The sequence below is a fragment of the Schistocerca americana genome, chromosome 2, assembly GCF_021461395.2.
Source record: "Schistocerca americana isolate TAMUIC-IGC-003095 chromosome 2, iqSchAmer2.1, whole genome shotgun sequence".
Lineage (NCBI taxonomy): Eukaryota > Metazoa > Arthropoda > Insecta > Orthoptera > Acrididae > Schistocerca > Schistocerca americana.
In genome coordinates this window covers 415,938,188-415,953,947 of record NC_060120.1, presented here as the reverse complement: position 1 = coordinate 415,953,947, position 15,760 = coordinate 415,938,188, and the positions used below count along the sequence as shown (strand labels likewise).

General features: G+C 39.2%; 1 protein-coding gene across 3 annotated transcripts in view; it reads left to right on the top strand.

Moving 5' to 3' along the window:
* LOC124594894 (zinc finger protein ubi-d4) overlaps window positions 1–15,760 on the top strand; it is a 256,583-nt gene that overhangs the window by 23,061 nt on the left and 217,762 nt on the right. For all 3 annotated transcript variants that reach the window (XM_047133370.1, XM_047133369.1, XM_047133367.1), the window contains exon 2: window positions 7,608–7,717. In XM_047133370.1, the coding sequence (XP_046989326.1) occupies window positions 7,608–7,717 (110 nt within the window). The remainder of the gene's footprint in view (window positions 1–7,607; window positions 7,718–15,760) is intronic.

Genomic DNA, 15,760 nt, shown 5'->3' with positions numbered 1-15,760 from the left:
CATCTCAACCTAAGCTGGGCTTCAGGCTATACTACAGTGGGCATCAGAACTGTCTATCACCTCATCCACTTTTCTTCTGTGCTGATTCGCAAATTTACTGAAAGACGCACTACTTCCACCAGTTTGCAACCTACTTTGTACATATCTGCCAGAGCTGCTACTACAGCTCCACTTAGTGTTGCCATCTTTCCTTTGGTCCAGACTAATACTTACATTTAGCCAAACATTCACCATTCATTAACAAACAAAATACTAAAAAACGAAAAGAAAATCTATCCCAGTTCACCAAAAACCACTCAGCCTCCAATTAACACTTAACACAAAATATACAAATAAAAATAAAATTAACACAAATTGAATCATACACTTCTTTGAAATAAAAAAGAATAAAACATATTGAAATCGCAGCTGAAGTTCTTCCTGTACTTGCCACAAACATGGCACTATACAAATTTGGCAAGTAAGCCATACAGTTGTAAAAACTTAATGCTGCTGGTTGTATCCTCGTGCATAGCGACATTCAACAAACGTCTATTGAATTTTTTTGTCACATCCATGACAACTACTAGCAATTCAAAACCACAAAGCACAGCACTTGCCAATATCTACCTTCCAATTACAGCCACTCACTCATCAATAGCAACACAACAAACAAAATTCAAAACATTGAAATTCGACACTAGAGAGCAGTGTCACATATTACAAAATACCCTCTTCAGATAAGCAGCCTAATAATTACATAACATTGTTATGCCTCAAATTTTTGCATGCAAAAAACATAGTTTTGAGTTCATCTGCTTTATGACTTCTGGTGTTCATAAGATCAATATTTAGACCTTTAACAAATAAGTGGCTAACGTATGTATTTTCATTCATGTTTATACTTTCAAGCACATTCTCTCTTGGGTAGTATGTGGATGCTTTTGTTTTTGATGCTGTACAGTGTGTATCATTGTGACATCTACTTATAGATTTATTTTAAATGACATTAATTTGATCCTCCACGTACAACAGAGATTCCCAAATTTCCCATGGTTATGCTTATCCTTTAACATGTTGTCTAGAATTGCAGGTCCATAGCTTAAGTGACCTTTTAACTCCATAAATGACAAACAAAAACTGAGTTTGAGACTAAGTCCGGCACACAGTTTTAATCTGCCAGGAAGTCTTCATAACGGCGCACACGCCACTGAAGAGTGAAAACGTCATTCTGGAAACATCCCATTCCAGAACATTCTGAAACATTAAAGAGCATTTGAAAATGTTAAAGAACATTTAGGATCATCTAGAACACTCAGGAGTATTCTGAAACATTTGAGCATATTTTAGAACTTTCTTAAACCTTTGGAATGGTTCTGTAACAATTTAGAACACTGTCAAAACTTCTGGAGGATTATGTAACATTGTGGAACATTCTACAACAGAGGAATTCCAGCATTTCTCGTGGGACATTTGTACTAGAAATTTTTGTGTTTTACATTTAGGAATTGTAAGTTATTTGAAGTCAAGTTACTGTTTTAAGCAACAAGATTACTCCTTTTAATTGTAACAAATACAGTGTTGAGATACACGTATTGAATTGTCTGCAGTATAGTAAATAAAATGCATGTTACGGGTGGGACAAGAAATTGACATGGAACTGAATAATTTTGACATCAGAACAATAATTCTGCACTGTTAGTGGCCACAGTTCGGTCAAACCACATTCAATAAAATTTAAATTCTTCTATTAAAGAAACGTGTAGCTACGAGAAAAGAATTACTAAGTTGCGCCATTGTAGGATGCTATATATGATCTGTTGTGTAGTTTCAGGTAGGACAAATTGTCTGATGTATGATTTGCATTGAATATTAAATTGTAGTACATTATGCAACTAAATACATATTATTTAAGCTAAACTACAACATGAAAAAAGAACAAAGACAATAAATTCAAACAGACTTTTAAAAAAATTCTAGTCAAATGAGAACTGTCTCCTGTTGTTCATCAGTGTTGTAATACACAACTTTCTCTTCACTACAGACCTTTCTTCAATAGACTCATCCTACACTGCAGGCCAAACCCAAAATGTGCCACTTTTTTCCATGTAAAGTAATGTTACACTTTTATTATCTACATACTTAACTTCTGCCATGTGTGACAAGAGATTTTGTCCTTGTCACTGGAAGAACAGATTCAACAAAATCTTCAACACTGATCTTTTTCTTGTTGTTTTAATCCTGGCAATGTAACAACAGACTGCAACTCTGATTTTGCTGTTGCCCCAACTTTAAGCAGACCTTCTTTGACACAAGAAAAATAATGTAATGACTGCAACTTGGGAATAGGACAGACTTCAGCCAATCTCTGTTCCAGGATCTTAACATTTTCCGCAGTTCTTTCCTTGATAACCTAAATCACTCTAGTTGGCTTCATGCAGTGTTTGGCATATTCAGCAAAGTTCTCTGCAATTTGTACATTGAAACTGTTGGATTTCACCCTGTTCCAAAGTGCTTTCTTTGCCCATGCCACCAACAGCACCCATGCCTTGTGCTGTGACAAAAAACTCCAGTTGACAGACCTAATCTCCAACATGTTGCCTAAAAAGTCATATTTGTAAGTGTGAATTTATTTTCAGCTGTCCAGCACATCCATTGGAAAATATGTGTTGCTCATTAATTTGTGGAAACTTCATTTTCAACATTTTCATGACTTCTAATAAGAATGTCCAAACCTAGTGCTTGCCATGATTTGATTCATGGCTGTTATCATAGGCTCAGAGCCAGTCTCCAACCAAACATGCCACTGCTGCAAATATGATAACTTGACCACGTGATCAATGTGCACTCTGAATTTTGTCCTGCATAGTAAGTGTATAACTTTCTGAAGAATAAATTTGCAGAACTACAGCATTTGGTATTATGAATGACTTTGATGTCTGGAAGTGGTATGATTGTGTTTGCTTCACAAAATGAAATAAGTGAACACTGGTAACTGGTGCGCAATATCCTAGAGTACATCTTTTACACAACCAGTTTCAGTAACATCTTCAGCCCTTCCTTGCCTCCTTTCCATTACGTCAACATACTTCTTCATACATGTCACTGTCACATATAAGACTGCGATCACTGGCTTCTAACTTACAATTAACACAGTTTTGTGTCAAACACTTTTCATAATCTGTAGTACAAACTAACTTAGGAACCAGTGTTTTGGCAGTATTTAGAAAATTTTGAAATCCATCACTTAAACATTTTACAAGAAACTCCATATTGGAATCTTACTTACAGATACAAACATTATGTGGCGTTTTAGATGTTGGTTAAACAAGAGTGGGTCAAAGAATATAAAATTGACTTTTGTTCGCCACAGCTGTAAGATGCAGAAAGTCAGATTTAAAAAGTTCATATATTCCGTAACTATTGTCAACATTATTCTTTTCTGCACAATTCACTTTTCTTTGGTAATTATGTCTCTAACAACCAAACAATCTCTTTTCTGTAAGACATCGTGAGATGTCATCTCTTGAGAAAGAATTTTGGACTTGTGAAAGAAGTTCTTTATACAAACTTTATTTCCATACAGTGGTATTTCTGTTGTGGAAGAAGCGGTAGCAGCTTCAATTTCTGGATATTCTGATAACAACTACTTCACCACAACTCTTCTTTTATTGGAACTCTAGGGCAATGCTGTCTTTGTTCTACTGACTGCCTTTCCTAGTAAACTTGCTGACTTATAAGGTTGAACTAGTGAGTTACAGGACTGTTCTTTCTTCTTCATTCTGTAACAGTGTTTTTGTTCTCTTTCACACTGTTTCTTTAATTCTGAAGTGCTGTGTTGTCAGTCATTGTTTTTCTTATCATTTGCCTTCTTTTCTTATCACACTTTCTTCATTTTATAAATGCAGCTGATATGTCAACTTTTCTCTAAAATTTTGGATACCTTAGATGCCATTGTTGCTATGTATTGTAATATGAAATTTAGTTAAAAATATCTTTTATTATGCTGTTTGGCAGAATAAGTGCCCAAAACATGTTCCTTCATTCTAAAACAATATTTCTCATAACCTGTTGTCTAACATAGCTTGAGACATTGCAGAGAATGCAGTGTGTAATGTCCTACCTGTGACACACACATCTCATTCTTAACATACTTTAATTTTACCAAGAGTGTAACAGCTGAGTCCTACATGTAAACCAGCATACTTTCACAGTGTTCCCTTGTACAGCTCCATAAATGTACTTTTTGTAAAGAAAACTTGGGTCTAGTGTAGCAGGGGATACAACCCGTCGGCTTTGGACAATGACGTCACAAGTCGCCAGAGAGCAGTTTACCATTTTCGCTTTTGCTGTTATGTTTCAGTTTCGTTTTTTTACTGATTGCTTAATAAAGTGGATCTGTTTATTCTATCTCGTGAGATTTTTTTTTTTTTTAAAGCCAAAAAACACTTATCAGCCACTGAAGGGAGCTACAACACTAAGAAGAATCGCTTCTCTATTGGCCACTTGTGACGTCATTGTCCAAAGCCGACTGGTTGTATCCCCTGCTGCACTAGTCCCGAAAACTTAATGATGTTTTTGAGTTACGTGTACAGTTTATACTGAAATCAAAATAATTAATTTTTAAACAATATTCGCATCAAATTAACTTCTAATGCACAAATCTACTTCTTTCTGACTTCCTTTTTAAGTCTTGTGCTCTCAAGAATTCCCCACTGGACTACAGACAAGTTTGCAATAATACACTGTTCCATTGCTTTTGTTCACCAGAGAAAAGGCAATGATGGATGGGAAAATTTACGTGTTCTACAATGAAAGTTTTGTAAAATGATAATCACATGTTAAAATATATACTTTTAGCTTTATTTTGCCCCTGTTTTGGAAACTGTATCTCAATAAATATATTTTCATTGAAATTTCTCTGTTTTCTTGGAATTACTCAACGTTCTTGAACATTCTAGAGGAAACTTTTGGCCAGTGTTGGCCACTTCCGCACTTGATTTGCAGCTGTTTCACTGACTTCCCATAATTAGTCCATTGCTGTGATGCACTCGTTTGACGCCCATATCTAATAATAATAATTATTATTAATAATAATAATAATGATAATAATAATGGTCAGCATGTGACCATATGTACAAAGTAATTGGCAATGTGAATGTAAAATAACTTGTTACACTACATTTAGATTTATCATGCAAATGATTGTGTAATATGAAATTAACTAGAAATTGAGTTTTCATACAAAATTGTTTACTCAGGATTAAGTATAGAGTGTAAGCTAAAAGCGGCTGCTGTATACTTTTTCCGACCTCCAGGTTTCTCACTGGGATCCATTGAAAACTTATGAGAAAACCTCATTTCGTTTTTACATACTTTTCACTCATACCATACTACATGGGAGTGGTAGCAGCCACCCCATACTTGACTGAAAAAAAAAAAGACACGAAACCAAAATTATTGCAGAACTGTTCTAATAACATTATTGGAAAATCACATAAAACAGATAGTTTTGAAACCTATCAGTGACACAAATATGTGTATTAGCTTTAGGGGTGACAGACTCGTGATCCTCTTTGAGGTTATCCTGTGCTCACCATTGTGGTGCTATAGAAGAATTTTGTTGATTAGATTGATAGATTTAATAACTAATCAAATTGAGGGAGGAGAGCTATGTGCCACAACTTCACTAAACATGGAAGTAGGTTGACTGGACACATCCTGAACATCAGTGAATTGGTAATTTGGAAAGGGGGGGGGGGTTGTTGTTGGAGGGTCAGGGTACAGTTTGCCTAGGTGGAGTAAGATTTAAGTGGATGTAGGATGTTTATAGGAAAATACTTGCACGAGATAGACCATTCTGGAGAGCTGCATCAAACAAATCTTCATACTGAAGACTACACCAAAAATTATTTTTAAATTTTTGACAGTTGTTCAATACATAATCCCCCACAGTTCTTATATCAGAACATATTTTTTTTAAGAGTCAGAATTTGGGTGTAATATTAACCAGCATTTTTTTTTTTTTTTTAATTTTTATTTTTATTTTTATTTTTTTTGCATTTACCATTATTATATAGTGTCTCCATCATGTTCTACAGACTTATACCAGTGTTATGTTGTTAGCATGTATTCCCTGTTAGTAAAATTCTTTCCTGCGATTGTAGCCATGTTTTCACTTCATGAATTATGTTCTTATCTTCAAAGTGTGTCCTGTGTTGAGATTCCTTAAGAGATGCAAACAGATGGAAATCTGAGGGTGCCAGGTCTGGGCTGTGGGTGACCAATCAAAGAGTTCAGTTTCTGCACTCCCTGACACTTTACCTCTCTTTACCCAATGCACAACAGTATTCCTATCAATTACATTATTACCGTACACTGCACTCAAAATTTTATGGATTTTCATCAAGATTCCTTTTTACACACCCATTTCAATTACAGCACCTTGTTTGTAACGTGTGTCTTGTGTGGCTGTCATCTTGATGGTTCATTATAGCTCTGCCATGTGTTAAAATTGTTCAAAACTTCACATAAATGCAGATGAACATCAAATTTGAAATATGTAAAAGTAGAGAATGGAAAAGGGATGTTATGTATTGAAAGTCCCATGTGAAATGCATTAAACAGAGAGCAGGCCATTAATTACTTTCTACCTGAACAAATTCATCGATACTCATTTCACTTTTCCTCACAGTGTGTTACTAAACTTAAACACCGTTCTGAAAAGATTATTTGTTTATAGAGTAAACTTGCTGCAGATCTTCAGTGGTATGCTTTTTTTCACAAATAGATTGCACATTTCTAGAGAAAACTGATTTTTTAGAAGCCTTTGTTTGCAAAATATATGTATTTTAATTGATACTCTCTCTTGTTCATATTTTATATACAATTTTTAATGATAAAATAAGAAATATAAAAAGGGTGCTGTATAATTGAAAGCATTTGAATGAAAGGTGTTTAATAAACACCAATGTATGACAATGTGTGCATTTATATGCATTAAAAGAGACTTGGTATTCAGTTGCCCCAAGTGCAAATATAGTCCAAGTCGTGATGATTTTCATTACAATTATAAGACAGTACTTTCTCATAGACAACAGTACTGTCAGCAGGTACTATGATTGTGCTGCAGAACTTTCTTAATGAATCATGTATCTATATTTACAACACTGGTGGTGGACATATTATGATTTGCTTGTCACACGTCCTCTGTTAACATCAATTCTGCTGAACATTGATTGCCCATTATAAATGTACTAGGTTCTATGAGTAAATTGCTTGAATTATGTGTGTTTTAGAACATGCAGCTGATAATATCTTCAATAGCAGTCAACAAATTCATTATCTTTCAGAAATCTAAGAATGCATAATGTACCTGTTCAGTTCCATCTAATATTTGGAAGATGTCACATATGAAGAAAACAAACTTTGTTTCTCATTAGTGGTGTTTTCTGAATCTATACTGATTCTTAGATAAAAGTTGTTTGTCTTTGGAAAGTAGTACTTAGCTGCTAAAGCGATTATTATTTTGTGTCTGAGTTTCTGTTTCCCAAATTCATGTTAGCTACTTAGTTACAAAACTGATGCTTTAATTATTAGTGAATTTTCACCTTATATCTTTCTTGCAGCTTCTTCAATGATGCCACTTACAGAGAAACAATTGAGAATTCAGCGACTTATAATACACGCTTGTGTATTGAAAGAAGACTGCGAATGCCATTTCTTGATTCTCAAACAGGTAATTCTAACTCATCACTACTTAAAATATTGCAATATTAATACACCAGATACCAGTCCTGAGCAAGTGGGATATGCGTCATCACTAACATAGTTGAGGTGGTGTGTGTGTGTGTGTGTGTGTGTGTGTGTGTGTGTGTGTGTGTGTGTGTGTGTTTTGGTAATGTAATACTTGACAGGGAAACAAAGTCTTGGTGATGACTAGTATTTATGCAAGGGCGGAGATAGATAGATTGTGTTTCTCAGTAACTGTACTTTGGTTTATATTCCAAACTTCTGTCCAGTGCCTGTTAAAAAACGAGATAGTGTACTTAATAATTCATCAAATGCAGGTGTCCAGTACATTGCTGCCATTTGAAATGAGAGGACTACATGTTGGAATTGCATGCACATAAGAACACAGGAAGTAGAGCCGTGGCTAATAGCGATGAACACTGTGCTGCGTGGGGTACTGGCCAGTGGTGACATTTGCCACCCATACCCATAGCCTGCACTTCAGGGAGTGTTTAAAACATTTGGCATTGATTTTCACTTTATTATAGGTGTATTAATGCTATGTTCATACGGGGGGACCTGAAGCAAACACATCAAGTTTTGCATTAACAAGCTGAAGCTATAGTTTTTTGAGGTATATATTTTTTGAAAGAGTTAGAAGCAGAAGCTACTGTCCACACATGGAACATAGCCAGCATTGTCAGGTGTCAGGGGAAAGAACAGCTGGAAGTGCCGTGCGGAACAGAGACAGAGCACACAGGTATAATAGTAATAATAATGTCGTGTGACTAGGGCCTCCCGTTGGGTAGACCGTTCGCCGGGTGCAAGTCTTTCGATTTGACGTCACTTCTGCGATTTGCGCGTCAATGGGGTTGAAATGACGATGATTAGGACAAAACAACACCCAGTCCCTGAGCGGAGAAAATCTCCGACCCAGCCGGGAATCGAACCTGGGCCCTTAGGATTGACATCCTGTCGCGCTGACCACTCAGCTACCGGGGGCGGACAGCACGCAGGTGACACATCTCTCTCTCTGAGCAGTACATGTCACACACCCATCTTCTGACTGGCACACCACTCTGGCACCTAGATGGCAAGCAATAATATCATGCAACGTTACTATATCTCTTAGGTGGTTAACTTGAAACTGATTTGAAAGTGCAGTTAAGTAAATTGGCCACATTTTAATGTCTTTGCGCTCTGTGAGATGGAATTTCAGTCCAGAATGATAGGAAGGGTATTATTGACATAGATACATTATGATGGCCTTTTTGGTTTCTTGGGTTCATAAAGTGACCGCCTGTATATAATTTTTAATTATTGTTGAGAACTTTAATAGTTGTTTATACTCAAACTTTCCACCATGTCCTTTAGTGTTGTTTGTGAGATGTGCTAATTTATTTCCATCCATGGCACCATACTGCATTGTATTTTACACATATTACACAGTGGGTGCAGTTAAAAATTTACACACACATCCATGATCCAGCAGTCTAGAGTTTTTTCAGACAGATTGAACTTTGGGCACTGAGACGTATGTAGCACTTCAAGAAGTAAGACATTGAGCAAATACTTTTAAAGAAGATGACTTGTGGGATAATGAGCACATGTATGAAGTGAGTCCCTTATTAGTGACCTGTGAAAACTTGAATCCTTGAACGGCAGTTGCCGAAGATAACAAATTGTATGGGATGAAGTTTAGGAATTGTTAAAGTCACTTTTTGATCATCAGTGGTAGACATACCTTTTGTGGAGCGCTTGATCTCTGTACTTCACATTGAACCACAAAAAAAAAAAAAAAGTTTCATACCTAAAATGTATGGGATCAACACTCATCTGACAAGATCACCTTATTAGAAGCGACAGCAACTGTTAGTGAAGTAAGGCATCAGATACAAACATCTCAACTGTAAGCATGATTTTGATTCCAATCATGAATAAATTCACAGTCATGCTTCACAAAGAGCTGCACACAGTATTTCTTATTTCTTATTTATTTATTTATTTACTTATTTACTTATTTTTGCTACAATTGAATTCAGTGCACAATATCTGACATCAGTCTGATGTTCTGTTAGTTAACATTGTTCCCACAGCATCTCATAATTCCATGAAGATATTTTGGAAAAATATAACGTGCGTTTAACAAGTTGATTTAGCTGGAAATTGTAGAAAATTATAAATGAGTGATTCGTGGTGAGAAACTTTAAAAGCTCAGCGATTTTATTTTTGGCATTGGCAGGTTCAGCTTATGGATAACAAGGCAAATGTAAGATATCCATAAGCACAGTGACATTTTAAGAAGTTAAAAATTAGGAAGTTTATTCCATTCCGTTTAGCAGCAGAAAGAACTTCATGATCAATCACAACTCAATTGTAGAAACAAAGTGGCATAAAAATGGAGAGTTTTCTCTGTGCATATAACTCAGAACAATTGTGGAGCAATGCGAAAATTTGGAGCTATCCTGAATGAATTTCTTTTCCAATAATCCATTCCCCCTGCAGACCCAGGGGTTAGAATAGGTCTGAGGTATTCCTGCCTGTCGTAAGAGGTGACTAAAAGGATTCTCGCACCTTTTGGCCTTTATGTGATGGTCCCCTGTAGGGTTTGACCTCCATTTTTCAAAATTTTCCCAAAGAACGAGCCAATTGGGAAAGGGCGCCTTACATGGTGCATCGCACATTGAGATCCACTTTCTCGTTGTGGCATTGTAGTCCGGCTCATTTTCCATCTCTTGAGTGAGGACATCTTCCTGGGTGTGATATCCTCCGCCCAATATACAGTGTCGTTTTCTGCGCTGACAGTGACCATTGAATTCTTGGCACCTCATAACCATCACGGTAGCCAGTCTGTTGTGGAGAGGCCACCATGTACCCTGTTGGTTGTAGCCCCCCTGACTACACAGGGATCACTCTGCTGATGCCTGCACCGTTAACTCCCCACGTATGCCAAGGTGTAGATGCCTGTCACCCTGGGGCATCGGGACTTCTGGCAATGGCCATCCTTCCAGGTGGCACCTGTGGGGAGGGCCCCTGGTCGGGGTGGGTGGGTGGCATCAGGGCAGATGAAACGCGATGAAGCATGCCACGTCATATCTTGCTAGTGATCAAAGGCCAGCAGTCTCTAAGTGTTCCAAGTCTCAGTGCAATGCAAGGAAATATGATCCTAAATCGTTCCCCTCCTTGGCCACACCATGGGAGGAATGCCAGGATAAGGAGGGGAGCGAATCTTATTCACCCTGGTACCTCATATGTATGAGAGCTGATGGGGATTCCATTGTTTCAATGAAGCCTCAGTTTTTAGAGGACAAGTTTGGGGAGATGGAGGGCTTGTCCAAAATGCGGTCAGGGTCAGTCTTGATAAAAACGGCATCCTCTGCCCAGTCATGGGCATTACTCACTTGTGCCAAGCTGGGGGATGTTTCCGTTACCATCACGTGTCATAAGAGCTTAAATATGGTCCAGGGTATTATATCCCACAGTGACCTCCTTTTGCAGTCTGATGACTAGCTGCGCGCCAACTTAGAGTGGCAAGGAGTTCATTTCGTCCAGCACATCCCTCGGGGTCTGAGGGATAATCAGGTTGTCACCGGTGCCTTCATCTTGGCGTTCGAGGATGACACATTACTCGAGAAAGTCAAGGTGATGGTCTACTGCTGTGATATCAAGCCGTATATCCCTCCCCCAATGCGGTGCTTTAAGTGTTGGAATTTCAGACATATGTCTTCCCACTGTGCTTCCCACAATCACATGTTGAGATTGTGGACGTCCATCCCATCCCGGTACTCCATGTGCCCTACCTCACATCTGTGTCAACTGCGGAGAGCATCATTCCCCTTGCTCACCAGATTGCAGGATTTTACAGCAAGAAAGGAAAATCGTGGAATGCAAGACCCTGGACCGACTGACCTACACTGAGGCCAAGAGGAAATTTGAGGGCCTACATCCTGTGGCTATGACCTCTTCTTATGCCGCTGCTACGAGAACAGTTGTAGCCCAATCAGTTCCGCGAGTTCCAGTTGGCTCTCAGAGCCAAAAGACTACACCTGTCCCCCTTGGTACAACAAACATATTAGGAAGTTGCTGAGAAAGCAGAGAATTTTGCACAGTTGTTTTAAATGTAGTCACTGCCCCACTGACAAACAGAAATTATGCAAAATGAAAGCAGCTGTCAAAAGGTGAATGAGAGATTCTTTTAACGAATTTGAAAGCAATATTTTATCTGCAGATTCTAAAAATAACCCCAAAAAATTTTGGTCATATGTAAAATCTATGAACACTACAAATAATTCAATACCTTCTCTTGCTGACAGTACGGGTAATGTAACGGATGATGATAAACAGAAGGCCAAAATTCTAAACCCAACTTTCAAAAACTCGTTTATGGTATAGGACTGCAGCACCATTCCCTCTTTCAATTATTGAACAAACGCAAGAATGGCTGACATAGTGTTTAGTGTATCTGGGATTGTAAAACAGTTAAGATCCCTAGACGTCAGGAAGGCATCTGACTCAGACGGTATCCCCATAAGATTATATATTGACTATGCTACAAACATAGCACCATTCTTATCCATCACCTGTCAGAGATCATTGGAACAGCGGAAAGTTCCACGGGACTGGAAGAAGGCCCAGGTCATAGCAATCTATCAAAAGGATAGAAAATCTGATGCACATAATTACAGGCCAATTTCACTGTCATGGATTTGTTGTAGAATCATGGGACATATTTTGTGTTCAGACTTAATGACCTTTCTAGACTCTGAGAAGCTCATCTGCAGAAACCAGCACGGTTTTAGACATGCGAGACAGAGCTGGCCCACTATGTGCACGATATACAATAGGCTCTAGATGCCAGGTCGATGCCATATTTCTTGACTTTCGAAAGGCATTCGATTCAGTTCCTCACTGTCGCTTGCTCCAAAAAGTGCGCTTTTTCGGTCTATCCGAATACGTATGCGGTTGGATAGAAAGTTTTCTAACAGACAGAGAGCAGTATGTCGTCCTGAATGGGTGACTTCAACAGAAACAAGCGTAACTTCAAGTGTGCCCCAGGCAGCGTAATAGGTCTGCTGCTTTTTACGATTTACATAAACGATCTGGTTGATGGTATTGACAGCGGCATTAGACTGTTTGCCGATGATGCTGTAGTCTACAAGAAAGTAGTATCACATGAAAGTTGTGAACAAATCAATGAGGATTTGCAGAAAATAAATGCGTGGTGTAATGACTGACAGTTCTCTCAATATTAGTAAGTGTAACCTACTGTGTATAACAAGACAAAAATCCCCTTTAATGTACAAGTACAAAATAAATGCCCAGCCTTTGGAATTGGTAACATCCGTCAAGTATCTGGGTGTGACTATTTGAAATGATCTCAAATGGAATGATCAGATTACACAAGTAATGAGCAAAGCGAACTTTAGATTGTGAGAGCATTACAAATCTCATAGAAAGTTTCAAGTGGAACACACTTGCAGATAGACGAGTGTTAAACGGAGGGAGCTGCTCACTAAATCCCAAAATCTGATCTTCACCGAGGATGTAGAGCATATATTATTACCACCAACTTTCAAATCGCACAATGATCACCATTCAAAGATAAGGGAAATAAGAGCTCGTATTGAGGTGTTCAGACAGTCATTTTTCACTTGCGGGATCTGTGAGTGGAACAGAGGGGGAGAAATACAACTTTGGTGTGAATTGTGCCCTCCGCGTCACACCACTTGGTGGCTAGTGAAATATATATGTAGATGTAGATGTAGAGCCATTGGGGACACCAGTCCCCACTTCTCAGTCGGAGAAGCATAAGTCTTCTTCTGCTCCTCTCGCTAGCAAGGGAGCCTTTGGGTCACTCCCTTCTCAGGTTTCTGCTAGTGGGAAAGCTGACACCTGCCAGTGGCTGAAGTGCCCAAAAGCAGCTTGTTGTAGGGCTTCACGATCATCCTCAGTCCCGGAAACTGAATCAGTGAAGCCTTGCCAGCCAGAAAAACCCAAGGATCAGTGAGAAAGAAGACCCCCCCAAGACCAAGGGAATTGCGGTGGCACCCACACCACCGCTGCCTACAAGCTCTGCGCCTGAGGATGAGGTGAAGATTCTGGCGTCCGCTGAGGACCTAGATCGTGCCAGACCCTCAGACACAATGGATATAGCCTGTTCAGGAAATAAGTTGGTGGCAGCAGGTGACCCTGAGGCACAGACTGCCTCATTGAGTGTTTCATGCTTTCCCAATCTCACGACCGCATCACCCTCCAGTGGAATTGCAGCAGTTTTTTCCACCACCTGGCTGAGCAATGGCAACTGTTAAGCTTTACACCTGCTAAGCTTTACACCTGCTTTCTGCACTGCCCTGCAGGAAACCTGGTTCCCGGCAATGTGTACCCCTGCTGTTCACGGCTACAGGGGATATTACAAGAACTGTAGCAAATGTAATAGTGTGTCAGGTGGAGTTTGTGTTTATGTCCTGAACTCAGTATGTAGTGAACCAGTGCCCCTTCAAACTCCTCTTGAAGTGTGGATGTCAGGATATGCACCTCCAGATGGTGCAGTAACCCTGATGCTGTAGTCTACAAGAAAGTAGTATCACATGAAAGTTGTGAACAAATCAATGAGGATTTGCGGAATCTCTCAAAATTAGTCTGTGTAACCTGATTAGGGAGGTGATCAAACTTTTCCTACTTTTGGGAGATTTTAATGCCCATAACCACTTATGGGGTAGTACCTTGCTTACTGACCGTGGCAGAGATGTCGAAAATGAACTGTCCCAACTCGACCTGTGCCTCTTAAAAACTGGGGCGGCCACACATTTCAGTGTGGCTCATGGTAGTTACTTGGCTATTGATTTATCAATTTGCAGCCCAGGACTTCTCCCATCTATCCACTGGAGAGCACATCTACATGTACATTTATACTCCGCAAGCAACCCAACGGTGTGTGGTGGAGGGCACTTCACGTGTCACTGTCATTACCTCCCTTTCCTGTTCCAGTCGCATATAGTTTGTGGGAAGAATGACTGCTGGAAAGCCTCCATGTGTGCTCGAATCTCTCTTATTTTACATTCGTGGTCTCCTCGGGAGGTATAAGTAGGGGGAAGCAATATATTCGATACCTCATCCAGAAACACACCCTCTCGAAACCTGGACAGCAAGTTACACCGCGATGCAGAGTGCCTCTCTTGCAGAGTCTGCCACTTGAGTTTTCTAAACATCTCCGTAATGCTATCAAGCTTACCAAATAACCCTCTGACGAAATGTGCTGCTCTTCTTTGGATCTTCTCTATCTCCTCTGTCAACCCGGCCTGGTTCGGATCCCACACTGTTAAGCAATGCTCAAGCATAGGTCAAACGAGTGTTTTGTAAGCCACCTCCTTTGCTGATGGACTACATTTTCTAAGGACTCTCCCAATGACTCTCATCCTGGCACCCACCTTACCAACAATTAATTTTATATGATCATTCCACTTCAAATTGTTCCGTATGCATACTCCCAGATATTTTACAGAAGCAACTGCTACCAGTGTTTGTTCCGCTATCATATAATCATATAATATTTCTATGTATTCGCGATACATTACATTTGTCTATGATACGGGTCAGTTGCCACCCCCTGCACCAAGTGCCTATCCGCTCCAGATCTTCCTACATTTGGCTGCAATTTTCTAATGCTGCAAGTTCTCTGTATACTACAGCATCATCCACAAAAAGCCATATGGAATTTCCGAGACTATCTACTACGTCATTTATATATATTGTGAAAAAGCAATGGTCCCATAACACTCCCCTGTGGCACGCCAGAGGCAACTTTAACGTCTGTAGACATCTGTCCATTGAGAACAACATGCTGTGTTCTGTTTGCTAAAAACTCTTCAATCCAGTCACACAGCTGGTCTGATATTCTGTAGGCTCTTACTTTGTTTATCAGGCGACAGTGTGGAACTGTATTGAACGCCTTCTGAAAGTCTAGGAAAATGGCACCTACCTGGGAGCCTGTATCTAATATCTTCTGGGTCTCATGAACAAATAAAGTGAGTTGGGTCTCACACGATCACTG